Source organism: Phasianus colchicus, chromosome 7, assembly GCF_987193195.1.
Source record: "Phasianus colchicus chromosome 7, bPhaCol1.hap1.1, whole genome shotgun sequence".
Classification (NCBI taxonomy): domain Eukaryota; kingdom Metazoa; phylum Chordata; class Aves; order Galliformes; family Phasianidae; genus Phasianus; species Phasianus colchicus.
Genome location: NC_143442.1, coordinates 2,167,046 through 2,194,268, shown reverse-complemented (window position 1 = coordinate 2,194,268; position 27,223 = coordinate 2,167,046). Strand labels below are relative to the sequence as shown.

The following is a 27,223-nucleotide window of genomic DNA, read 5'->3' as shown; positions in this document are numbered from 1 at the left end:
TTTTGTTTCAACTGAGCTGTGTTGGTAAGCACAGGTCATGACAAACAGCGTGAGAAGCACTGCCTGATGAAGAAGAGCATTGCTAGAATGTATGAAAGGCAGTGTGTGTGGCACAGGCTACTGCTGCTCTGACATTACCCATATGCTTCTGTGGAGCAAAATGAGACTAGATTTATTCAGTGCTCCTGACAACTGCATATTGGATACCTTTTATCTTCTGTATCTTGTCATTTTGATTGTCAAAATATTTTTGTGGAGATTATGGTGTAGAGCTTTGCTTTTGTTTGTTTTATTATTATTATTATTTCCTGTTTTTCAGCACTTTGGGTTTTTTTTAATCCATCAAGTCTCAGAAATGAGCGCTGAGATTTTATCAGCAAATTATTTGTGAAGTTAGGTGGATTTGACATGTTATTTGACCAGTGGTTGCACGGCTGATCAGCCAATGTAATAGCCAAAGGAGGACGTTCTGATTTTCCTCCTTTTCCACTTCTGGTTGCTCCATGTGCCTCCAGCTGGTCCTGCTGCTTGCTGGATACATCTGCAAATGGGTTCAGCTCACTCCCTTAGCAGAGCTGAACATGCTTGCCAAGTGACTGGGACATGCATGGCTCAGGAATTTCCAGCAGCTCGTTCTTTCCTCATTGTGGAAATGAGGGCAGGTTTACAAGCAGTGCTCCCAGCTTACAGGTGAACAATATCTCCTCTGTCACAATGCAGCCCATGCTCACTGATGCTCTGGTGTAAAAAGAGGTTGACTTACCATCTTGTTCACAAGGAATTACTGGTTTGTCTACTGGCAGGTAATGGGCTGGGTGTTTTTGTGCCTTAGGGTAAACAAACAGTGCCTCTTCTGGGCTCTCATGGGTTTCTGGGCCTTTTGAAATCATCTATGGAAGCCTGGCTCAACCCAGCTTGTGGAGCATAGACCTGCTGTAGTGCTTGGAGAGCCCTCACAAAGCACAGATATCCTCTCTGGAAAACTTGGGCCATCTCTCTCAAGTGGAGTTGCTTGAGTGTGATTTTTACACTGCACATTAGGATTGTGTTTGGGAAGCTCGGGGAACTTTTGCCATTTCCTTTTTGGAGAAAGCAGCAAGTTGAAGCCATCAAAGTCCAGAGTGGAGTGCAGGGGGAGTGCAGTATGGGGCATCGATGGGCAGGAGGAGTACCAGCTGCCAGGGCAGGACTCCTGGAACTCAGTGAAGAGCAGCTGGGGGTGGGTGCTGTTTGGTTATTTATTGGCTGTCACCCCATGTGCTGTAGCAATTTCTATTTTTTTAAATAAATACAGTCTTACAGAGCTGTGTATTTTAAATAATATTCTTAGTTTTTATCTCAACTTTAGCTTTCTGCAGCCATCACTGAAGCAGCAGTGGGATCCAAGCAGTGCAAACTGTAGGCATGTCAGTCTGTGCAGCTGTTGATTTTCTCTTTATTTAGAGGAGCTGCTGTGGGTCATATGCCCAATAGAATCACAGAATGGCCCAGGTTGGAAGGGACTTCAAGGATCATGAATCTCCAACCCTCTGCCATAAGCAGGGCCACCAACCTCCACATTTAATATTAGACCAGGACAGAATCACGACACGATAACAGTGGAATGTGCCTTCGTACCATCTGCATGGCCACTTCACTGAATTAACACTATTAATAATCCAATTAAAACATAATTGTACTGCAGTAGTAGTAATATTATTTTCTTGGAATATATTTTTAGAATGTGTTTACACTATGTGTTGAGCCAGAGAAGTCTTCTGATTAAGTGTTACTCAGAATTAGTACAGTGAAGGGAGGTAGCAGTTGACAGCTGAAAACAGTAAGGGAATTGCTGCCTGGCACTTCTGACATGTATCTGAGTGTGAGTGCCTCTCTTCAGCTTTTATGCAAGGCTAGATAAATTATTTTACATGCTGGCAGTGGTTAAAGCTAAGTTGTTGCATGGGAATAGAGAAGGAGCGCTCTTGGGCTGGTCTGCTATGTGGAAGGAATGTGTCACTGCGTAGTAGTCAACTGTGCCATATGAAACAGAATGCTCTGACTTGCTTTGAAGCTGTTTTTTAGCATGATTCTCATGGTTCTGCTGTTACCTGCATCACCTCAAATTGCACCAGGAAGCTTGGGTGCAGAGTTCCTCAAAGCTGCTGCTGAGATACAGCTGTGACTTAAGAAGAAAGAGATAAGATGGGGCTTTGGTTTGTTATCTAATGCTCATAAAATATATCCCCACAAACCTTCAGTTGGTAGAGTAATATGTTGGTTGAATTATTTGGAGTGTTGTAGTTAGTATTTCACCTGTCAGAATTTGGATATGAAACTTTAATTGCACCTAATAATTATTGTTGTTTAGGATTTTCTCATATTCTTTGTGAAATGTCCTGCTATGATAGCTGAACGATACTTCTGCTTTTCATAGGACCAGAAACATTGCTTAACTGTGGTGAATGAATAGGGTGATCTGTAATAAAGATAGGAGACTTGCTGGAAGGTCAGGAGCATACTATTTGTAGCATACAAGAAGATGTGTGTTCTCATTTAGCAGAGGGTTGTTAGAGTTAGGGAGTATGGTTAGGTTGCAGTTAGACTTAATCATCTTTAAGGTCTCTTTCAATCTGAGCAATTGTATGATTCTGTGTTTATCTCAAATTGAGTTTGTTTTGGAGAAAAAGCAACACCTGACTTCCCATCAGGATTTGTCTAGCATTCACCAAGGGCAGATTGTGCCTAACCAATTTGGTGGCCATTCTGTGCTGGACTGATGGCATCAGTGGACCAAGGAAGGGGAAATAATGTCATCTAACTGGACTTGTGCAAAGTCGTGGGTATGATCCTGTTCTGTCCTCTTATTTCTAAATTGAAGAGAGATGAATTTGAAGGGTGGATTGTTCAGTGGATAAAGAATGGGCTGGATGACTGTAGCTGGAGGGTTGTTGTCAGTGGCTCTATGTCCAGGTGGAGGCTGGTAACAAGTGATGTCCCACAGGGTTCCATCTTGGGCCCTGTACTCTTCAATGTCTCTGTCAGTGACTTGGACTGTAGGGTTGAGTGTACCCTCAGCAATTTGCTGATGACACCAAGTTGAGTGGTGCAGTCAATACAATAGAAGGAAGGGATGCCATTCGGAGAGACACGGACAGGCTTGAAATGTGGGCCCATAAGAACCTAGTGAGGTTCAATAAGGCCAAGAGCAGGGTGTTGCAGTTGGGTTGGGCAATTCTACGTATGAATACAGACTGGGAGATGAGCTCCTAGAGAGCAGCTCTACAGAGAAAGACTTTGGGGTCCTGATGGATGAAAAGTGGGGCATGAGCCAGCAGTGTGCACTTGCAGTGTGGAAGGCCAACAGTATCCTGGGCTGCGTCAACAGAGGGGTTGCTGTGGGGTGGGGGAGGAGATTGTCCCCCTCTACTCTGCCCTTGTGAGGCCCCATTTGGAGTACTGTGCCCAGGTCTATGGTCCCCAACACACGAAGGATGCAGAGCTTTTGCAGTAGGTCCAGAGGAGGGCCACGAAGATGATCAGAAGGCTGGAGCACCTCTCCCGTGATGCAAAGTTGAGGGAGCTGGGCTTGTTTAACTTGCAGAGCAGAAGGCTGTGGGAAGACATCATTGTGACCTTCCAATACCTGAAAGGAGCTTACAGGCAGGAGGAGCACCAGCTTTCTATACAGGTAGATAGCAACAGAATGAGGGGGAATGGACTGAAACTGAAAGAGGGGAGGTTTAGGTTAGGTGTTAGAAAAAAATTCTTCACTCGGAGGGCACAGGCTGTCCAGAGAAGCTATGCATGCCCCATCCATGGAGGCACACAAGGCCAGGCTGGATGGGCTTCTGGGCAGTCTAATCTAGTGGATGGCAGTCCTGCCACAGCAGGGACTTGGAACTAAATGATATCTGAGATTCCATTTAAACCCAAGCCACTTTATGATTTTACACAGTGTTGTATTTGAAACAAGTTTACTTTATTAAATATTTTAGTAATGTAATTTAGTTGAGTTGCTTTAAAATGGGCAATAAATTGTTTTGGGACTTAAGTACTTAAGTAAGTATGAGATTTGACTAAAAATTATCTTAATTGTTAAGGAGCTTACTGTAGAGGAGTTGCATTGTAACATCACTAAGAAGCATTTTTGCTTTTATTTTGCAAAGAGATATTAAAATTTGTGTGCTCCTATGATAGTTTTTGTAAGAAAAGCTTTATTTTTCTTCTGCCTTTCAAATCACATTAAAACAGAATGAGACTTCCCCTTATATAGAAAGACAGACAAGAAACTTCTAAATACTATTTTAATACTTTTATGTGGGCACACTTCTAGCAAAAAGAGAGAAGTGTCATGGTGGAGATCTGTTAATTTGATGATGTTTTTTATTTCTGACTATTGGGTGCATGCTTCTGTATTCACTTATTTTGTGCCTGTGTGTTTTTGTTTCAGCCTTTAATCTGGACAATGAACAGCCAGATTATGATATGGACTCTGAGGATGAAACCTTATTGAACAGACTAAATCGGAAGATGGAAATCAAGCCACTGCAGTTTGAAATAATGATTGACAGACTTGAAAAAGCCAGTTCTAGTCAGGTATTTTGCTATGTTAAGAAATGGCTAAAGTATTCTCACCTGTGAGTTTTCTGGCTGAGTAGTTCTCATTCACTTTTCAATTTTTTTTTTTTTTTTGCTGCTAACTGGAGATGTATGCTTGTGTGACTGCAGGCATACAGAAATTGCACTACTGTCACTTATTGTCACTCTTGGTAGCAGGAAAACGGGGAGGGAGGGAGCGTGGGGGTGTGTGTGTGGTGTGTGTGTCTGGTGGCAATAGGAGGAGATGGTTTTAAATTCTAATTCCCATCCATGATATATTAGAAGGGGACAACTGAAAGCATCTGCTTTCACCTGTATTGGCATGAAAGAATCTGACAGTGGTTGGTAGGTGTATGGATTTGAGCATATCAGAATCCAAATCCTTTTTTGTTTTGCTTGGCACAGTGGGCATTGTCTTCAGTTTGAAGGTTAGAAGCATGGACAGTGAAGCAAAGCCTTTGCTGAGATTGGACCCTTGTGATATAAACTGCAGTGATGTAAGAAAGGAAGCTATGCTCTAGGAGCGAGCATGAACTGCCAATTATCTTATCACAAGTAGGCTAATATTTTAGTAGTTAAGTTCTTGAGGTGTTCCAGGAGACCACTGTCTGGAGAAGGGTCTTTTAAAGCCAAAACATGGCTCAAAAACTACATGAGAAGGACCAGGTTCTGACAGGTAAGCTTGAAACAATGTTATTTCTCAGCAAGATGGGCATTATGGAGGAGTGAAACAACTACTGCAGGATCTGTAGCTCTGCCACAGTTGCTTAACCTGATGTAGTTTGGTGTTACATTGTAAGAGGCAAGATTTTGTGTTCTCTGCCTCTTTTGGAGAGCTCAGTGAGGGTTGGGTAAAGAGATGTTACTATGTGAAGAAGATGGGATGTGAAGAAAAAATTGTCAAATACGCTGAATGATGCTTGTTGAGTATGTGGCACTTGGATCTTTTAGAGCTTTGCTGTTGATACCTCTGTCCTGGCTTTCAGTTAAAGCAGCTGGTTACGCTTTTCATGTTTTCTCCCTATGTTGCTTTCGTTATTGATTGCTTGAGTAATGAAGTTAAATTCAAGAACCGGAAGACTGGTTTGATTAACCAGGCTGATGTCTGTTCTCATGAGGACAGATGCAGGGTTGCTGTAACACTGCATGTTGTCATAAGTATAGGGGATTAGGAACCTCCTTTTCCCTCACCCACTTCCATAAGCAGATCCATTTTTTAGTTCTCTTTCTGCTATAGATTGAGTTTTGTTTTATTCTGATTGCAACTACTACTTCCATAGAAGCAGTGGTTAGACTTAGGATGTCCTTATTTTTCTTAAATGTATTGTTTCTTTTTCTGATGATCCTAATGTAGAGACAAGGTTTAACATAGTTTGAAATACTGTTTGCGAAACTGCAAATTTAAATTCAACTTTATTTTTGATATTTTTTCAAACTATGGTGAAGATGAAGTTCTGTCAGGCTTCTTTTAAGTAACAATAGAGATTATTTTCTTTTATTTAACAAATTGCTTTAAGATCTGAATGTGTTAAACTCATATATTGGTTACTCAGTGATGGCTTTTACTAGGTATGATTTCAGTATAGAAGTATAACATATGATAACAATGTAATTATTTAATTACCTGTGTTTTAACTACCTCCCACTGAAATAACTTGTGTAAGAAATGAATGTCTGTGTATCCCAGGGTTGTGATACATATGGAAGGTCATTGTCCTTTTCTATCACAAAGTAAACATTATTTTGGGAAAAGATATGGTAGCAGTTTGCTTTAGAACATATTTTGATTTCACTGAAGGGTTCTTTATTGTATACAACATCAAACTGCAAACGATCAGATGTTAGTAATGTCTCACCACTAAGAATTTTCCCCTTTATTTAGGGGAAAGAAAAAAAAGTCAGTGATTAGTCTTCAGATTATGATTTGATAGTAAGTCATTTAAGCCCTGTGCTTGTAATGATATCTGAAGTGATTGAGTATTTTTCATGAAGAATAGATGAAGTTGTAGACTTGTACAAAAGGTTCTGAGAGCTGATCGTGCTGATCCAGAAAAATCAGGAACTGTTTAAGTTGGGACAGTCAACTGGTGGCTTAAATATTTGGATTTAGATGAATACTCTTTTCTTGCTTGTGCTAAAAAAGGATCAAGTTTATTTAGGAAGTGTGCAAGGCATTTGAATGTGCAGTGACTTTCTCCTTGCTTCACCCCATCTCAACTGAGCCCTTCACGTTTTTTCTTTCAGCTTGTTACACTTCAGGAAGCTAAATTGCTGCTAAATGAGGATGACTACCTTATTAAGGCTGTATATGACTACTGGGTAAGAAAGCGTAAGAATTGCAGAGGACCGTCTCTCATCCCCCAGATCAAACAGGAAAAGAGGGATGGCTCCACCAACAACGACCCTTATGTTGCCTTTCGGAGGAGAACTGAGAAGATGCAGACAAGAAAGGTAACTTGCCATTTTCAATCCTATATGGCTAAGAACCATTTTGATTTTTTTCCAGCAGACCATTGCAGAAGAAGCAGAAGCAGAATCAGTCCATTGCTATTTGCAGTTATTGATACGATTGTTTGTCTGTATCAATAGTTGCAATATTGGAGGACCCACCTCAATTTCAAATCTGTTAAATGATGTAGTCAGTTTGTAACGTGTTCATCTACAATGTGACAGTTTCCTGGAAGTCCAAGGGTAGTTTAAAGGCTTGCATAATGCTTTGGTGAAAGAGACGAAAATGCTCTTCCATTTACCATCTAGTAAACAATTCGGGTTTTATATTTGTAGCATTATCTAGGAGGTCTGATATAGAATGCTGAATAATTACAAACATGTATATAGATGCACACAATCTTATGTGCAGAAACAAGGTTAAAGAAAACCTTCAGGCACAAAGTCCTGAATTCCTCCTTCTGATGAGCTGCCCCTGGGCTGGGATGCAATCTGAGTGAGAGAAAACATGGGGAAAATGACTGAAGAGTTCCTTTTCAACTTAAAAGATTTTCTTTTGCTTTTTGTGCTGTCTATCCCAGTTAGATTGGGCTTTATGAGAAGTTCATCCTGATCCCATTGACTGTCACTTTGAGCAGCGTTATGTAATTTTTTTTTCCTGGACTGGTGCTAGTTATGCCCAATGGGTTTTGCTTTGGCATAAAATTTACTTAATCTTTCAACAGAATCGAAAGAATGATGAAGCGTCTTATGAGAAGATGTTGAAATTAAGGAGAGAGTTTAGCAGAGCCATTACAATTTTGGAGATGATTAAGAGGAGAGAGAAGACAAAACGCGAGTTATTGCATTTAACATTGGAAGTTGTAGAGAAAAGGTAAGCCTGCAAATGATGTCACTTATAACTCCAAGGTTTTACTTTTCATTAAATAGGTTTGAAAACAGCTCCTGTGATTTATTCCTGTATGGATGCTTGTCTTCTGCACGCGTGCATGGCTGAAGGCATATATTGCTTATGTAGACTTGAGAAGCTAAAACAGAAAGGTTTTTATGCAGCCTCTTTGCCTGTTCCTTGTTGCTCTGATGTTTCCCAGTGGAAATGCACTATTATATTTTAATTAATTTTTTTTTAAAAGATACCATTTGGGTGATTATGGAGGTGAAATTCTCAATGAAGTGAAGCTTAACAGACCTGAAAAGGAGATCAGCACAACTGCATCCAGTCTTCATAATGGAAATCATCACAAAGTTCAAGAATGTAAAATTAAGGTAATCTTCCTTCTGCTTCAAGTCTCCTGTTACCTGTACCCTGCAGGTGTTTGCATTAGAAAGCTGTCTAGCAGATTGATATGCTTGCTGTGTTTAACATCTAGCTTTCTCACCTAAGTTTTAAAAGAATTGGCCATCATCCACCAAACATCAGCTTTGTGGTAGCTTTCATTTTTCTTCTCACAGTTTTGTCCCTTCCATTGTAGGGTGATGCAAACGCCAATGCTGTAAGTATGTAAAAGGACAACATTGAGATGGCAAACAGAGAATTACTTTTTTTTTTTTCCCATTGATAAGAGATTGGAGCACTGCATTTTTCCTGTTGCATTGTCCATGAGTATTGGTTAGCCCTCAGTGCAAAGACAGTCTGATTGCTGATTTACAGCAAGAATGCTAGAGCATTCTAGGAGCTATTGGGAATTGTTTAAGTGCTAAAAAATGTTCATCTGTAAAGCTGGGGAGTTGAAGCCCTTTTGTAGTTTGCATTTAGCAGCTGCGACACCCAGTGGTCACTGAGTGTGATACAGATCCCTGCCTTTGCTTCTCTGCTGGGAATTGCGCCTGCTGTTTCTCATCTCTGGTTTATGAAGCTGAACTGGAGTTAGTTTCAGTCAGACAGCTACTGACAAGTGGTAATTTGGGGAAAAATTTAAAGAGCTTTTCAAAGAACTTTTCTGGCTTTTATTCATTAATTGAAAATTTTGGAAGGGAAAGTAATCTTTAATTGGAGAGCTTTGAAATTGTAAAACACTTGTGTTCAAATAACAGTTTAATATTGCTGCAGTTGCTTACTTGCTTGCTGGAGAGGATTTATGTTAGCAAAATCTTAGAAATTAAATAAAAACATTGCAAAAGCTAGTAGCATGAAATCTTACAAGAAACATAAGCCATATGAGAACTGGAAAACATAGAATGTTTCTTGTGAACAGATTTGAGCAATTAAGAAAGTTGTAGCTTCTTGGCATAGGAAACTGAGACCTCAGAAAGTAATTCGAATAGACTGTATCTACAGTATCCTGTACTGTAATTACAGTATCCTGAGGGTGATGAAAAGAAAGGAACCCCTTGATGTAGTCACATAGCATGAAAGCTTTCAGTTTAGTAGTAGACTTCTGTAAAGATGATTGGAAGTAAAGTTTTGAGGTTTTCAGATGTTTTGAATAAATTTTACATTGTATCTGAAATTCTCAACATGCTGCACCAGTGGACAGAGGCTCCAGAAGATGAGCAGTCATGTTTTTCTAAGGCATGAGATGAAGAAACAACATTAAGTACATGCTTTTATTTATTGGAACTCTTTCTGTTTTTCACAAACAGCATCCTCATCATTCATCTCTAAAGGAAGAGATATCAGATGTTGTACGTCAGAAGAAGAAGTATCTGAAGAAACCCAAAATGGAATGTGTGGTAACTGCTCAACAGCCCTCTGCTGAGCCCTTGCCTGTTATCAACAAGAGTGATATCAAGCAATATGACTTCCACAGCTCAGATGAAGATGAGTTCCCACAGGTAATAGTCTGTCATGATTTCTTTTAGCCTACTGAAAATGGAGAACTCAGCTTTCTGAAATGTGGACTGTGCAACTTGAAGTGGAGAATAACTGTGTTGGACAGTTGGTCTGCATGCAAGATATTTGCTTAAGCTATTTGAGTTTGTTTCATCTTCCAAAACGTGTTTTGGAGAACTTAGTATTATATAAACCAATATTTATAAAATATATGAAATGCAAACTAGTATAAAAATACACTTTTACCACATTAGTCAATTGGATACTATATATTAATTGTATATTTTAATGGCTGTATTATATAAACGTGGCAGTTGAAAGAATAACTTTGCTTTCTTGCTTAGGTACCCTCACCGGTATCAGAAGCAGAAGAGGAAAATGATCCTGATGGACCTTGTGCTTTCAGGAGAAGAGCAGGATGCCAGTACTATGCTGTAAGGCTATCTGCTGTTGCATTTAGTATATTGTTTGTTTTTGGTTTCATTGGCATATTGTTAATGGAATAGTTTTTAGTCTCACTTTCATTATGAAAACCATGATGATTTGGTGACTCCAAAGAAAATCTTTGAGTTTTTCCACAAGAGTATTTCTCCTTGTACTGTTCCTCTGACTTCCTAAAGGTAAATCAAAGCACAGCAGCCTAAATCAGCTGCTGTTTGGATGGGAGGACTTCCACCCCCTCCATGCATTTCCCTTGGTTTTCCTAATGCATCCTTTGTTCCCAGCTTATAAAGCTCATGGGTTGCTACTTGTTTTAGTTCTCAGACGTGGGCATTGATTGGAGTTGGTTGTAAAAGCAAAGAGGTTTAACCTCTTAAGGATTTTTTTTGTGCAGTTAAATTAAATCTGTCTTTTGAATTATTGCAAGCTGTGGATATGTTGGAAGAATATTACACTGCAGTTGTAGCAGTGAGCAGAGGAGAAAGTCTGATTAAACACTCCATCTTCTCAGAACTACTGATAGTGAAACTTCATACTGAGTATGGGTTTGTGGATGGGAAGCTGTTGTTTATGGAGGACCAACAGAAGCAATGTAATGTGCTGGATCTGGTTTTACTTAGCTCACTTCCCACCAGAGAAGTGAAGTTGCATGGCAAAGTAAGTTTTGTAACTGTATAGTCTTTAAGGCTGCCTATAACTTACTGGGGGAGGAACTTAGTTGCTAGGTTGTCTGCTCCAGAAGCCCAAACAATCTCCCTGAGTACTCAGGTTAGAGCACAAGTTGTGCTGCAAGTTCTTTGCACAACTCAGATGTGTGCTGGCATCTGCTTCTGTTCCTGCCATGCAGGTGTTTTGCTGTTGTGATTACTTAGAGAACACCACAGACTACTTTGTATTTTCAGGAATGTGCAAAATGGGCTTTCTTTTATTCTTTGCAGCCTCGTTTGGACCAAACTAATTCTTCATATGAAAATTCAGAATTGGCAGAATTGGACAAACTGAGGTTCAGGCATTGCCTTACAACCCTTACAATTCCAAGAAGGTGTATAGGATTTGCAAGAAGACGAGTTGGCAGGGGTGGAAGGTATGATTGCATTATTTTTACTCCTTGTTTCCCTTCAAAATATAAAAGCATGTCTATAAGAAACATAATTAACTTTTTTTTTCCATCTTTTTAAATCAGGGTTATAATGGACCGAATATCCACAGAACATGATCCTGTCTTGAGACAGATTGACCCGGAAATGCTGAATAGTTTTTCAAGCTCTTCCCAGACTTTAGACTTTTCTTCTAATTTTTCACGGACCAATGCTTCCAATAAACGTTGTGAAAACAGACTGTCCCTTTCTGAAATACTAAGCAATATCAGATCATGTCGACTGCAGTGTTTTCAGCCAAGGCTACTAAATCTACAGGACAGCGATAGTGAAGAATGTACCTCAAGGAAACCAGGGCAGACTGTGAATAATAAAAGAGTTTCTGCAGCATCTGTAGCTTTATTGAACACCAGCAAGAATGGCATATCAGGTAGGCAGAAGGATTTGAATTCTTATAGAACTTAGTATTTTAAGTTCTGATGCTTTTTTTTCTTGGAACTGGGCTGATACCACCTTACCTAATGATGTGTAACTAAACCCAATGATACAGGATAACTGTTTTATATTTCTTAGGGATTTTCTCAAGTTCTCTTCCTCCTGCTTTAATTGCAGTTTAGGTACAGTCATGATAAAGTGCTGGACTTAAACATGCCAGATGTGAAGGAGGGATTCTGTTTGTATGTCAGCATTGCTTACATGTAATTTCACAGCCTGACCTCGTTTAAGGAGTGAATAATGCTCTTTATGAATTTAAAAGAGAAGCCATTGTTTTATTGAGGGTATCAGAGTGGGTGGAACACAGTGGAGATGGATGTTTTTGGAGTTCTTTAAATCTTGCTAAACCATCTCCAGAAATCAGTAGTGAATTAGAAAAGTCACTGAGCAGTCTGCATGAAGAAGGCACAAAACAGTGTTCTGAGTTGACATCTGGAGGCTTCCAGTGTTGAAATTTTTACTGTAACAGTGACACACCTTGCTCTGCTGATTATCAGAAAATCAACAGGCATAGATGAAGAGTGATGGGGGATTTCCTTCTCCCTTAAGGCTGATATCTAACTCTCACACTCAATGCAGCCGTCTTTTACCATTCAGTTTTGTGACCTTACAGCTCCAGATGAGCAATTAATGTATGCTTTAAGCAAAAAAAAATTAAAAAAAAAATATCAGTAGAATCTTCACAAGACTATCAAATATATGCAACACTATCCTGATCTTTGTACGCCCTTTGTTGCTGATTTGGGTACAGAATCGCTTAAATTGAAATAAAAACAACCAGAAGCAAAAAATTGCTTTAAATTTACATTAGCAGTCTCAAATACAACTAATATATGAAGCAAGTGATTTATTTATAACAAGTGACCATGTTAAAATTGATACTACTGAAAGAATATGATTCTTTGAAATGCTGGATGGTTGGAGATGTGCCAGAAGAGATCTCTTACCAAGCACAACAAGCATTTGAGTGTTTTCCCACTTTATTGTCTACATACAGAACTTAGTATTGTAAAAGAAAATAATTGGGTGACACAACAGGCTGATTCTAAATCCCATAATTAACATCATGTGGATGTGGAAGGGGCCCATCTCTTTTCAAGTCAGCTGCTGCATAGTCATTGTAACCTTTCTGTTGTGCTCTCTTACGAAGAGATTTGCACAAGAATATTTTTTCTGTTGTATGAAGAGAATAGACAGTGTGTCATGATCATATCTTGTATAATTTCTTTTTGTAAAGAGCTTGAAAGGCTGGAGAGTTGCACCTGTAACAGAAAGGGGGCAGTTCTGTGTGATGGGATTATTGATAAGAATTAAGAAAAGCAGTGTGAAAGCAAATGCAGACAACAGATATGAATGCTATTTGTCAGAGTTTAGCATGTGAAATATGGACAGTGTGCTAGGATGGACCAGCAAAGGAATTTGCTGATAGCTCTTTCTGTAATGATCAGGTAGTAGTGCAGGATTTCTTTTTGAATGAAAAATTATGGTGACAGCAATGTAAGGCAAGTTGCTTAAAAAGATACACGCAGAGTTGATATTTCTGTAGAATTTCTCATGATAATGTAAGTATCAATAGATTAGATAAGGATTAGGTGCAAAACTTTGAGGCTTTAAATGCTGCTCTTAAATACTTTTTTTTTTTTTCCTGAGGATGGAGTCCACTTACACTAGGAGAGTATTTTGAGGTAGAATGCCTGAGTGAAAGAAAAAGGTATGAGAGATTTGTGAAATATCCATACTGTAGGTATGAATGAAAATTGGAGCAGTGAAGGGCTTGGTAGGGAGGATCTTTGTTTTGATAGGAAGCTATGTATGCATGGGGGAAAAAGGGTTGGCTCTTGTTGAGTGTTAACCAATTCAGTAAGACTAAAGCACTAAGATGTTCTTGTTACATGGTAAATCAATGAGAGCTGGTGAGCATGGACTGGCATCCATGTGCTTTAGGATTTTAGCTTCTGGAGTTAAAAATAAGACATTTTAGTGATGTTAGAGACTGTAGAGAAATACATATATAAAATGTGATGGCTCTAGGCTACTTTGTAGAGGAATGGTAATTTACTTTGTGTAATCCTGATGATGTGTCTGAAGACTGTTTAGATGTGAGCAGAGATTACTCAGCAGTTGGAGTACAGGGAAATGTTTGGGTTAGGAAGACCTTTTTGTTTCCTTGTTGAGACCACAAAACAGATTCTGTAATTCTTCTAAAGGGTCAGGTGCAATAAAGCAACAAAATTTACTGTGTAACTGAGCCAAGAAGAGGCACTCCTATTTTACATTTGCTACATAGTAAGTAAAGAGAATTTTTGAAGGATGGGTCAAGAAGTGGTTGTGCATTAAATGGCCATAGGTAGCATTGCTGTGTTCATGAAGGCAGATCTTTCTGGGAGGTGGTTGTCAAAATGAATTTTATTACAGATTTACCTTTGAGCATAAAGAATCTCTGGAGGAAAAAATGACAGTAGTTAAACTGAATGATCAGTTTTGTTGTTTGGGTTTTTTTGTTTAGTTTAGAGAAGAGTTGGAGATGCTCACTTTTATTTGTATTTAAAGTTACCTCCACATTATATTTTTACTTCTGTATTGCTGAAGCAATTATTACACTATTAGTGCTAACTAAACATTGTGCAAACAGAAACAGAGACTTAAGTGCATGACTAGTTTTGTCATAAAGGTGCCTAATCAGTGTGTGAATAAAGAACCTCTGTTCCAAGCTAAATTTTTCTCTTGCTTGTGCTCTAACAAGGGAGACAAGGTCCCTAAAACAATCTTATCGCTTTGATCAGTTGTGTAAACTTTCAGCAGGCTTACATGCTGCACCTAGGAAGCAAATGTGGTCTCTTTGCCAAAGTCAGCTCTGGAAAGATGCTGTTTAATAAATGAGATAAGTTGATGATGAGGATAAGCAGTGTATGAAGGAAGTTGCGAGGAACTTGTCGGTGGTACAGCTTACTTTGGCAAAGTAGTGCTTAGCAGGCTGGCTGAATTCCTAGACTGCAACTTGTCTTGCTTGTGGAACTGAAGTGAGAATTAGGCTGTAGGCAAAATCTTCAGCAATTTGCCAGAACTCTCTGCGTCAGCTGCCTGTGCCTGGGAGCCACTCGACAGCTGGCTGCTAAGTTACTGTGTCCATAGATACAGAAGACAACTGGAGATGATGGCATTCTGAGGTACAGAATTCTAAGTGTGGAACAGGAGTTTACTTTTTAGAGGTATTCTATTGAGAATTAAATATCATGTAGAAGTAATTAGATTAATGAGGTACTGTTCTGGTGGGGCAGCCTGAATGATGATCTTTGATTAAAGCTCCTAAGAGCAGTGACATTGTAATCTAGGCCAAAGGTGTCCAGGGGAGGAAATCAAAAGACTCTCATGTAGCATTTTGTAGTGTTTCAATGTAGGCAGGCTGTGCTTAAATAGAAATCGTAATATTTAGCAATGCAAACTGAAATACTGGTCAGTAGAAGCTTTAATGAAAAGTATAGAACACTTGCATTTGGCCATGACCTTAAAGGCTGCCTTGGAGTATTGTGGAAGTTGGGTTTGTCTTTAGGAGCCTTCAGTTGTTTAATTTGGCAAAATGAAATGATGGTAGATGTGCTAATGAGTGTCTGCTTTCTTCATAAGGTTAGCAGGCAGAGTTCAGTGTGACTGAGTAAATCCCTGCTGATAGGTACTGGCCTGACTGGAGCTGAGATGTATGAATGCAGAAGCAATTAGTATGCTGCTACACTGATCAGCCCTGTACCCTGCAGCTGTGTTCTGTGGCTTCCTGGTCTGTGTCAAACTGGGAGGGGAGAGAGAGCAAGTAAAGTGTAGGCCAGCCCTAAACTGCGTGGTGGTCAGTTTGGCTCAGCAACTTGGAATCAAGATAAATGCCCCTGTACTGCAGACAGAGAACAGCTAATTAGGAGTAAATGCATTTTAGGTATTTATCTGCATGAAATTGACTCGTTCTTGAACAGAACAGAAGGCATTATGGAATTTGGTGCCTCAGAACTTAAAAATAGAATTGCATACATACGTAATGTTCCATAATGCTGTTCTTGGCTCTGTTGCCTTTAGTAACGAAACACATTTTGGGAGGCTGTTGTGAGGAAGCTTAACAGGTTTAGCTGACTGAACTTCGAGTTCAGAGCTTGTAGTAAGAGGGAAGAGTCTTTGAGGGGATCTAAGTACAGCTAACTGGGGGGGGAAGCTTTTTGAATATGTTGAAAATAATGATCAAATCCCAAGAATCTAATAGGGTGAATAATGTAAGTCATTGAACCTTCTAAGTGCTCTTCCACCCTGTCTGACACTTTTGTTAATGGTGAAGCAGTGGAGAAGTAATTTCCCATGTAAGTCTTCAACAGTCAGTCTGCATTTTGGCTCTTATTCACAACAGAATTTCAGCACAAGGGCGAGTATTGCAGGTAGGAAACAGAGTCAGGCTCTGAAAGACAGCTCAATTAAATGCTATTGTTGTCTCACTGTCTCTCAGTGAGATGAACAATGTTCCTGCAGCATCCAGGTGTTGGAGATGGACGGCAGCTTTGGTCTTTGAAGCATGTAGTCCAGAATGCTGAAATGTAGTTAATGGGAATCTTTGAAAAGTGAATTCTCTTTTTACTTGCTCCTGGGAGAACTTAGTTCCAGAATTGCTTTGACTCCACAAAACTCAGGTTTAGCACTGAACACCTGCTGGTATTTTGACTTGATCATATTTGCGGTTCTTGAGTTGGGGAGGAATATTGTAAACTGCTTTTCTTGACTCCTTTATTGCCATACTTGTTGGGAGTGTGATACTACTGGGATTGTGTTAACCAAGTTCTCATAAATGATCAAAGCCATTATGTCACTCAACATCTCTCTTAAAAAGAAAAACAGATTGATAGGGAAAGTCCTGTTCAGGTCAGTCCTAAGCATTTCCTTTTGGGGGAAAGAAGTGTGAAATTAGGTCATACTAAATGAATTTTAAGTGATTTGTGATACTTCATAACATTGTTTGTGACATGGAGATCAGCTTTGTTATTGTGTGTTAGTTTCTTAATCTTTCAAGTAGGGATTGGTGTAGAGCTGGATTCCAACTATGTATACATGTGACCCACTTACAGTAGCACCTGCAGAACACCTTCTCTTTTCACTGCTGATATAAGTGTGCTCAAGTGTTAGACACAAGCTTCCTTTACGTAGTATGTTCTGGTGTCAGAAAAGAAGGCAGCATTTATGCTCTGAAGGAGGGGAAGTTCTAAAGTAATGACCTGGAAGTGTTCACTGTGAGAGCAGACATTCAGCCAAGGCTGGTGCACTTCTTCCTCAGCTGTGATTTTTAGGGTGTTCTTTTCCTGATTTCTAGGAAAAAAGAAAAAAGAAAAAAAATTCTATAAGCTTTTGCTTAAAGGTATTGGAGAGAAAAGTCCCAAGGGTAGAAGTTGCTTAAAAACTGTGGAAGCTCTGCATCCTTTTGTTATGAATTGAATCAATGTTAAAAGAACTCAATGAACAAATTTAGCTTGGCCTCTCTGTTGTGTAGCAATGTATGAAGATCTTTGCAAGCATCTGGCACAGTGTATGTTTTCACCCACTTGTTATCCAGCACTGGCCCATTCTTGCATCTGAGGTGTGGTTGCTCTGTGCAGCCTATTTAACGTTGGCTTCCCTTTCTTTTCTGTAGTAACGGGGGGTATCACAGAAGAACAATTTCAGACACATCAACAGCAGTTAGTTCAAATGCAGAGGCAACAACTTGCCCAGCTTCAACAGAAACAACAATCTCAGCATTCCTCGCAACAGACACATCCAAAAGCACAGGTACTGTACCTGACATTGTCATATGTTCCTGTCTTCCTTTTTGCTTACTGTGATTTTTATCTCTGTTATAAGCTAAACATCACAGAATCCTAGAATGGCCTGGGTTAAAAAGGACCATAATGACCATGTAGGTTCAACCCTGTGCTACGTGCAGGGTTGCCAACCAGCAGACCAGGCTGCCCAGAGCCACATCCAGCCTGGCCTTGAATGCCTCCACACTCTGATAAATATGTAAAGTTTTAGAATGAATGTAGAATGGGTGTTGGTCAGAATGCTTTTCCAGTTTGCTTTATAGTGCTCAGAAGATAATTTATGCTGTAACCAGTGCAAATATCTCTCATATTTCTTCTGTTTTTGAGTCAGCTAATGTTTTAAGTTTCAACACCCAAAACCTCTAGTATGTTTGTTTGGTGTGTGGTTTTATTTTCTTGTTTTAGTAGCATATCATGACTTTGTTTTAGAAATTGAGTAAGAGACTTCATGTTTTAATTGTGTCCATGTAAAAATAGCCAGTGCTCTGTCAAGTGACACGAATTGTCATGGGATTTATCTTGCTGTGTGTGTGTGTGTAGAAGTGCTCCAGAGAGACTTCTTAGTAAAACCACTTCATGTAATATGTGTTATGAGCACAAGTCAAGAAACTACTAAAAACTCATCACTTCTAAGAGGAAAATGTAGTTTTGTGTATCTAGCATGTTTTTTCCAGCCCTTCCACTTGTCCCAAGTTCTCCACTTGTCCCAAGTTCTCCACTTGTCCCAAGTTCTCCACACTTCTGAATTCTAAATATTTTTCATCTGTAATTCCTTGCAAGGCATGAACATTTGTTTTCTGTTAAGCTTAGTTGTCTGATAAAGAAAATCTGAAAGCTGATGTCTAGGTATTTTTAAAGCATTTTATATCTAGTTTCCAGTGCAGTTTACGTTTACCTTTCCCTTAGGTGTTTTCTATTTTGAATTATCAGGGATTCTGTAATAGTGGCTATTGATGGTGCTTTTTTATAAAGCTCTGGGTTAGCATACTTAAATAAAATGGCTGAACTTTGGGCTTTTGGGAGGCTCTAAACATCTTTGGAAAGGACTTCCTTAGTTTAAAAAGCAAAAAAAAAAAAGCAGAATGATAGAGTGGTACAGAATCATAGAATGGCCCGGGTTGTAAGGGACCTCAAAGATCATGAATCTCCAACCCCTCCCACCACAGGCAGGGCCACCAACCTCCATATTTAACACCAGCCCAGGCTGCCCAGGGCCCCATCCAACCTGGCTTTGAACACCTCCAGGGATGGACGGGGCATCCACAGCCTCTCTGGGCAGTTGTTCCAGCACCTCACTGCACTCATAGTAAGAAATTCTCCCTGACATCCAACCTGAATGTTCCCTCCTTCAGCTTAAAACCATTTCCCCTTGTCCTTCTATCATCTACCCTTTAGAAGAGTTGACTCCCCTACTGTTTATAGGCTCCCTTTAGGTACTGAAAGGCTGCAATCAGGTCACTCCTCAGCCTTCTTTTCTCCAGGCTGAAGTATGAGAGAGTTTGTACATCCAGAATTCAGTGGGTTGTTATGCTGTGGTGTGAATTTACTCCATAAGAATGAATGTGCTGAGAATTCTGTAGATTTAGGTTAGTGTGTATTTTCTGTGCAGAGATAGAGGAGACAGCTTACAGCCATAGCAATCATCCTAGAGGAAACTTCTCAAATGCATTAACAAATGTAGTTCTTCACTTTGTACTTGGATAATTATAAAGAAATAAAAAATACTTTTTTTTATTCCCCCAGGGCTCCAGCACCTCTGACTGCATGTCAAAAACACTTGATTCAGCCAGTGCCCACTTTGCTGCGTCTGCAGTGGTCAGTGCACCTGCTCCTGGTCGCAGTGAGGCAACGAAGGAACAAACCCCCAGCCACAACAACATTAATGGTGTTGTCCAGCCTTCAGGTGATGATTTCTTAAAACTCGTGGTCTTGTGCAGAGCAGAGAATGTGCCAAATGATCCTATTTCATTTCTTCAAAATCGTGTATTTTAGTATATTTTACTACTACTGAAGGTTTTAAGTCTTATTGTTAGATATTTTTGTGCCATGGCGTGTACCTCAGTTTGGTAATAAAAACTGTCAGTGCTCTTTGACCCTTGGGAGAACATTCTTCATTTTCTTTTGTAGGCTTTATCCTCTATTAATCTTTTATAATCAAAGGGATAATTGATAGCATTTTGTAAAGAGAGTGAATGTGAAATTTAAAAAGGGCATCAATTGCTTAAAAAAATCAAGTATTTGAAGAAGAATGTAGGAAATTTGCAATGTTTTGTAATCATTATCTCACTTGCTTATTCAAACAAAACTCTGCTTATCAACTACTTCTAGTAACTCCTCTGATGTTACTATAAGTTCCAGATTTCATAGCTCTTAAGATTCCTCTCAGATTCAAGGACAACATGAGTTGGCATTCACTGCCTTGCTCCCAGCCTGTTTCTGAACCTCCCTGGCAGGAGGCAGCAGTGCCAGTCATGTTGGTGCAGTTGCTATGTTACTGAGAGAAATGGTCTTTGAAATTTGGCTGTCATAACTAAAAGAAGGCTTTTATAGTAATCTGTTGTTTTAACTGCTAATGATGTGATTAGTTCTATAGACCTTCTGCTAGGCTGGGTTAATGATGAAATAAGTGCAAAGGGGGGGGGGGGAAATGCAACGCAGCTGAATAAAATCAATATACTGGAACTGATCCAGTAAAGAAAAAGGCAACTGTGTATAACTTGCTGAAATATCAGATCTGGGAGTGTAATGTTTTGAGGGATACAGGATCAGGCGTATCAGCAGTAGCTTTAAGTTGATGAAAAATATTGCAAATATGCATATAAAATTAGATTTGTGTTACCGTTCCAAAGCTGTAAATGTCAGTGATGTAAAATAGCCATTCCAGCTTCAGATAGGAAGATTTAAATTAGGACATATTAAGTAAAAACAGCTTTTTGCAGGAATAGGGAAAAACGTTCTTAGTTCCAATTTTCTTAAAATTAGATCAGTGAATAGGAAGAGGAATCCTGAGAGCCACTGGTTTGAGTATGTGCTGTGCTTGATTTTAACTGGGACTTGAACCTAAAGTTTTCCCACCATTTGAGTACATACAGCACTGCTTTATAAGCTGGAAAGGGGTCCTGCACCCCTCATTCTCTTGCCTTGAGGGAGGCCGATCCCTAGCAGCTCGTGGTGTTGCCAGTCAGATAAGGGAGGAGGCAATTCAAAACATCAGAACTTGGCTTCTTGCTCAGTCTCTGCAGCTGCCTGCCTAAGCTGTGCCCCATTTGATGTACTTTTATAGGAAATGTTGTGCTTTAATTTAAGGCACCTAAATTGAGATGCATAAAGTTGGAAAATATAAAAACTCTTTGTACTACAATCTGTTCCACCTTCTGATGTCTTTGTGAATGAAGCAAACAAAGAAAACCACTTAAAATATATGTAAGTTTGACTGGAAACATTTCTAAAACTTTTCATTTGAATCTTCAAAGCAGGTAACATAGGGATGATTCCAGTGACTCGTACACTTAAATCATTACTATTGATTTAATCTTTTGTCTTTAAATCTAAACAGCATGTTTTTAATTAAAAACATTTGCTTTGCAACAGGAACCTCTAGAACGTTGTACTCCACCAACATGGCTTTGTCATCCAGCCCAGGGATTTCAGCTGTACAGCTTGTAAGGACAGTTGGCCACACCACCACAAACCACTTAATTCCAGCGTTGTGCACGAGCAGCCCTCAAACACTTCCCATGAACAATTCTTGCCTGACTAATGCAGTGCACCTCAACAATGTCAGTGTTGTTTCTCCAGTCAATGTGCATATTAATACAAGGACTTCAGCACCATCGCCAACAGCCTTAAAACTTGCCACAGTTGCTGCCAGTATGGACAGAGTGCCAAAGGTAACTCCTAGCAGTGCCATCAGCAGTATAGCAAGGTAAGTACAGGGCAAGTTAGAGCACAGATTCCAGTTAAATTTGGGCTGCCTGAATGTCTCCTTAGATGTGCCCAACTCTGCATAAGAGCACGAAATAGAATCATTCCCCCCCCGAGAGATTCCTCGGTGTGGGGTCAGCTTCACAAAAAACATCCAGCTGCTGGCATCATCAGCATGACTGTGACAAATGAGAAGAGCTGATGCAGTACTATCTTTCTGCAGATGAACACCCAGATAACTTCTGCCAGTTTGGAGCACACCACTTTTGGTGATCTTCCATTGTGTTTAATTGGCTTCATTCTAACCATTTTCATTTGTCCCTTCTTATGCAGTATTTGCCAGTAGATTCTTCCAAACTGTCCACATGTTCTCTCTGCAAATCTGTGTACCCATAATGTAAGATGCAGGCTGGCACATCTATTTTATCCATACGTGTGTGTACACATTTTGAATTCAAAATAGAAAACAGATATAAGCCAGCCTGTATCTTACTATATATGCCTATATAATATATAATTACTCTCATTTACCAGTAACTTTACCAGTACCAGTCAGTACTTAAGTGTACTACAGGACTGGCAGTGGCTTGTAGTTGCTTATATTTTTGAAAATGCCAATATTTGGGCTCTGTTTTAAAGGTCTCTGCTAGATTGTAAGATGCTTTAAAAGTGAAAAAGAAATACTTGTCCATAGGTTAAGAAAGCAGAAAAAGAGCATTAGCTTTATCCAGTATGGATTATTTCATGACATTTCTAGAGATGTTAAAAAGAGCTTTTGAGGTGGAGAACCAGATGCATAATATAGTCACTGTGCAGAGAGTGGAAAAGCTGTTTTTAAATTAGCAAGTGCTTTAAAGTGTACTCCTGTATCATTAGTGCCTTTAGCTCTTGTTTCCATTGAGTTAGAGGGGTGTTTCAAGTCAAGTCAGGCACATGCTGAAAGAGAACCATCTTAGCTGAATGGACCTAAGGCTCCTCTGCAGGGAATGGTAATAAATTCAGAAAGAAATTAGAATTTCTTGTGCTAGTGCTGAAACTGAACTGAAAAAAAAAAATAATTCACTAATGGAATAATTGGTAGTTGATGCAAGTCCTAATGGCATACCTTGACTCTGTTCCTTTGGGAGACTTCTTATTATTATCCATAATTTAGGCTGGTAATTTATAGTTAAATGCATTGAAGTTGGACCATCACTGTTAATGATCTTGTAGAAGGAACTGCGATGTTAATGGAGTAAAAGCAATTCTTAAACGCCAGTATTTAGTTTTAAATGGTCTGTTTCTATTAGTGCATGTGTTAAGGTTTGTCCTTGATCCAAGTAATAGTTGTGTGATAGTACAGAGCCTGTAAGAAATCACTGAAATTGCATAAGGAAATATTTGTATTCTATCTGTAATTATGGAATGCTTCTTTTGTTGCAGAGAGAACCATGAACCAGAACGGCTGGGTTTAAATGGCATAGCAGAGACAACAGTAGCAATGGAAGTGACATAACCTCAAATCAGTGTCTCAACCTGTGCTAACGGTGTAGTCGTTTATATTCCAACTGAATGCAAAATACAGCACTCTGTGGATCACAGAGAACTAAAATGGACCTAAATGGACTATCCTTATATCGTGTATTAAGTCGATATATAATGTAAATTTTGTAAAATTGGGAAAATCACTACCTTGTAAAATAGTTTATTTGTATCATCAATATTATTTCTGTTACTTGAATAGTAGATATTCATCATCATGCTTTTGCACTTGAATTTGCAACTGAATGGATTAAAAAATAATTCTTTAATGGGATCATGAGCATGAAATGGGATCCTGCATCACTTGTTTTAACTATTTATTTTGCCATGTTTACATTTTGTATCTTGTACAAATAAATCCAACTTTGTGTCTAAAAAAAAAAGTTAAAGATTCATAGCTAGGAGACAAAATTCTTGTAATTTTTTTCTAAAGGAAATGTAAAGTTTTCACTTGGTTCATTTTGTTTCACAATTTGACTAGATGGACTTTTTGGTAAATACTTTAGTGGCATTTCACTGTCAAATATGAAGTTCAAGGCAAAATAGTATTTTCTATTACTGTGCAGGGGAAAGGGATGGATCGATACATGCAAATTTAATGTAGTAACTCACTTTTCCATATATTTTGAATGTATATTTCTATTTATAATACCAGTTTATAAAAAATAATTACACAGGAAAAAAAAAAACTGACTAGGAAAATTATGCATCTAGCACATATAAAATTGTGCAGATAAGAGAAAATTTTCAACCGATTACATTTTATCCGAAGACTGCATATTTTAACCGGCTTTAAAACTGTAACACACCACGTAAAGGATATTTTACCAGGTATGTATTGCATTATATATCATTGCAATAATTATTGGATGTCTAGATATCGAGCCATCCCAGGTGGTGGGGGGGAGGGAGGGTTGTGGCAAGATCGTCTTTTCAATTTTGGAGAGTTTTCCTGTGGCTACAAGGCAAGTAACGGGTTGGAAAAAGTCTGACTGTAAGCGTTGGACACCTTCGTAGTGTAGTGTTTTAGTGACTTTTTTTATACGGTTCTTGTAAATTAGATACGTGTAGTGGTGTTTCAGAATGTTTGTTTATGCACTAGTTCAGACAACTTTCCCTGTTACTTGTTCTTGATAAGTGAAAACTGCAGGGAAATAAAAATACATATCAAAACATGGACACGTTGCATATGTGTTTATTTCACATCGTGCAAGCAATGCAGGTGTAAATTTCAGACAACGTTAATGGTCTTTTGATGATGACTTGGGCTGCAGTGCTTGTATTTAATTCTGCGGAAGGTTTTGGTGTATGTGATTTATTTCTCGTTTCTTAAAGTGTGTGGTAGTTGGAACCTGAGAGTTGGAAATAAGCAGGGTAAGGAACAGCTGCTTGTTCTGCCAAAGGAACCTCAGAGGGTGGTGAGGCACTGGAACAGGTTGCCCAAGGAGGCTGTGGATGCCCCATCCCTGCAGGCATTCAAGGCCAGGCTGGATGTGGCTCTGGGCAGCCTGGGCTGCTGGCTGGTGACCTGCACACAGCAGGGGGTTGGAACTGGATGAGCATCGTGGGCCTTTGCAACCCAGCCCATTCTGTGATTCTGTGAACTGTCACCCTTGTCAAGACTGACATAGGGGTAAGCACGTGCTCTTTCCTGAGGGCTGCTGTTGGTTGGACTGCAGTTAATCCTGCAGTTCAGCATTTTGCTTTCTTGAGAGCATCTAAAAGAATAATTCTGACAGTTAACAATTCTGACAGTTAAACGCTTTCAAAGCTGTAAATATGGGGAGTTTGTCAGAAATTTGGATGTCTATTATTACTTTTCTTTTTTGCTTAACTGACGCTTTATTTTGTCTTTGCTATCAAGTCCACAGACAGAGAGAACATCAGAATGTATCCATTGGAATACATGGAGGATCTCCTGATGCTTCAGTGTTCCTGCCTTGATCAGGCAAAGCATGATGGCAGGTTTGGGGTCCTCAGCACAAGGGGAGGCACATGCTCATTCATTGCTCTTCCTGCACTGTGCCTTTATTGGAAGTTCCACTTTCTGATACACTGTTCACTAAGTGTATGTGAGCCTTTCATGTCTGCCTAAGGTTTTCTGTGGAACTCCATTCACTTCTTTGAATGACTGCATGATTATGTAGTCTAAAGTAGGAAGTTTTTTGGTAGCCAGAAGCATTGCAAATGGGGAGTGATACCTTAAAAAGAACTGCATTCTCTAATTTAGCCCCAAAGCTTTTTTGTGGTTAAATAAAAATGGGAAGTAATGTCTTCTGCAGATTGAAAGCTGCATTCTTAGCTAGTGAGCGCTCCTGAGCTCTGTAGTATATACTCATCTCACTGCAAATGTAGATCATTTTCATGGTACATTAGACTAAAAATATCCTTACAGTTGCCACGTATCTGTGACTTCACGTAGCCTAACCCTCATCTAATTACTGCAAAAAGCCTTTTGCTGGCACTTGTAACTTTTAATAGATGCTGGAAGGATATGAGATGGAGAAAAGGATTTCATAAGCTCTAAAGGTGAGCGTGTCATGTGTTGAATGACTTTAAATGAAAGTATTAGCATTGATGTGGCTTTACAGTAAAATAGAACTCTAACAGTCCTTGTAAGAATTTCTAGTCCTTAACTGTAAGCCTGAAGTGCCAAAAAAGAAGAATGATGGGCAGTGCTACATTGTGTAGAAATGTTGTTCAGGTAAGATTATTTTCTTTAACAATTTGTATTGGGCTTCAAGTGTGACATCCTGAATCTTCCTATGAAAGTCAGATATTATAGAAAACAATGATTATTTAGATTTGTTTAATGCTTTTAATCTGTAGATGAACTATTGAATTCTGATATGTGCCGAACTGCAGGCATTGTGATTTTGAATATTCACCATTTGAAGCCAAGCAATGATTGCTCTAACAGGGGGTAGGAAAATGTGCTCAGATGGAGTCAAACTAGATTTCAGTCTGTTGGTATTTGGCTTCAGTGCTCGATGTTTAAAGCTGAGAGCCTCCAGAGGTCCTGTTTTGTCTCCTGGGCTGTGTTTGTGAGAGTTTTGCAGTTGCTGGCAAACCTCCATGAAGCAAGAAAACTGTTCCAAGCCAACTCCAGGGCAACTCTAGGGGTTTTCTGCTGGTTTTTCCATTCCTTTCTGCTGTACCATAGAAGATCTCACAGTGTGAGAGTGTTAAAAATCTGCGAAAGTATTACCCAACTTTGTTTCTAATTTTGCTGTAGTACTTTGCCTCCTCTCTCCAAACATCACCAAACCAATATGCTGTTCTATTTACAGAACTCTCATTCCTTTAATCCTGGACAAGACTATATGTGCAGGTTGGGTTTTTTCCCCCTAACAAACACGATGCTTAATGCAATGCTTTGCTGTTGTGCTGAGGCTCTGGTTTTGAGACTTCTTTCCCTGCTAGTCCGTTTTCCTCTACTTCTGACTCCATTGTAAGGAATAATAGAAAGGTTTCCTATTTCTTTTTTATGGTTGTTGTTGTTATTATTATTATTATTTTTAAATCTGAATCCTCAGATGGTGCAGCCTTGTGGGGTTGATTGATTCATCCTGCAGCGGACTCAGTACTGTGTTCAGAGCCATTTAGGCTCTCAATTTTCATTATCTTTCTGCTCAGGATATACTTAGGATAAAGTGTCCTGGTAGAAATTCACACCTTCAAACAAGAAGGCTCTCAAGGCTGCAACAAACAAACTTAGTACAGACTTCCTCCATTTGACTTCATCTGAAGAGTCTCAAATCTCAGTTCTCTATTTTTTTCTTCTTTTCTGTTTTTAGGTTTCACTATATTCAGACTTAAAGAGATGGAGAATTACCTTCATGAATTAAATGACATCTTCATCTTCATAGTAAACTATTACTCAGAAGAGAAGGTGTGGAGGGGGGGAAATGGAAAGAGATCTCTGAACGGTTAGAGGAAATGTTCCCTGTGTAGCAGCAGACCAGGTAGTAAGAGTTGGGTCAGCTCTTAAGATCCAAATGTTTATATTTGAACAAGGGCACATGGGGGGGAGGGAATTATTTTTCTTCTGGTGCAACTGTTAGAAACATTCAGTATGGGCAGTTTCAGCCCGTGAGCCAGAGCAACCCTGCATCAGCTTA

At 39.3% G+C, this 27,223-nt stretch overlaps 1 protein-coding gene across 3 annotated transcripts in view; it reads left to right on the top strand.

Annotated features, from left to right (window-relative positions):
* The window catches only part of EPC2 (enhancer of polycomb 2), a 41,618-nt gene extending 17,132 nt beyond the window's left edge, over positions 1 to 24,486 (top strand). Inside the window, exons 3-15 of one of the 3 annotated variants that reach the window (XM_090143489.1) lie at positions 3,584 to 3,670; positions 4,433 to 4,578; positions 6,826 to 7,032; positions 7,755 to 7,903; positions 8,163 to 8,295; positions 9,613 to 9,804; positions 10,147 to 10,236; positions 11,182 to 11,327; positions 11,427 to 11,770; positions 17,489 to 17,625; positions 19,401 to 19,560; positions 21,249 to 21,582; positions 23,004 to 24,486. In XM_090143489.1, the coding sequence (XP_089999615.1) occupies positions 3,584 to 3,670; positions 4,433 to 4,578; positions 6,826 to 7,032; positions 7,755 to 7,903; positions 8,163 to 8,295; positions 9,613 to 9,804; positions 10,147 to 10,236; positions 11,182 to 11,327; positions 11,427 to 11,770; positions 17,489 to 17,625; positions 19,401 to 19,560; positions 21,249 to 21,582; positions 23,004 to 23,076 (2,198 nt within the window). In that variant the 3' untranslated portion in view covers positions 23,077 to 24,486. The remainder of the gene's footprint in view (positions 1 to 3,583; positions 3,671 to 4,432; positions 4,579 to 6,825; positions 7,033 to 7,754; positions 7,904 to 8,162; positions 8,296 to 9,612; positions 9,805 to 10,146; positions 10,237 to 11,181; positions 11,328 to 11,426; positions 11,771 to 17,488; positions 17,626 to 19,400; positions 19,561 to 21,248; positions 21,583 to 23,003) is intronic. The other 2 variants (XM_090143488.1, XM_031590782.2) reach the window with 2 other exon arrangements.
* Positions 24,487 to 27,223: the final 2,737 nt, after the last annotated feature.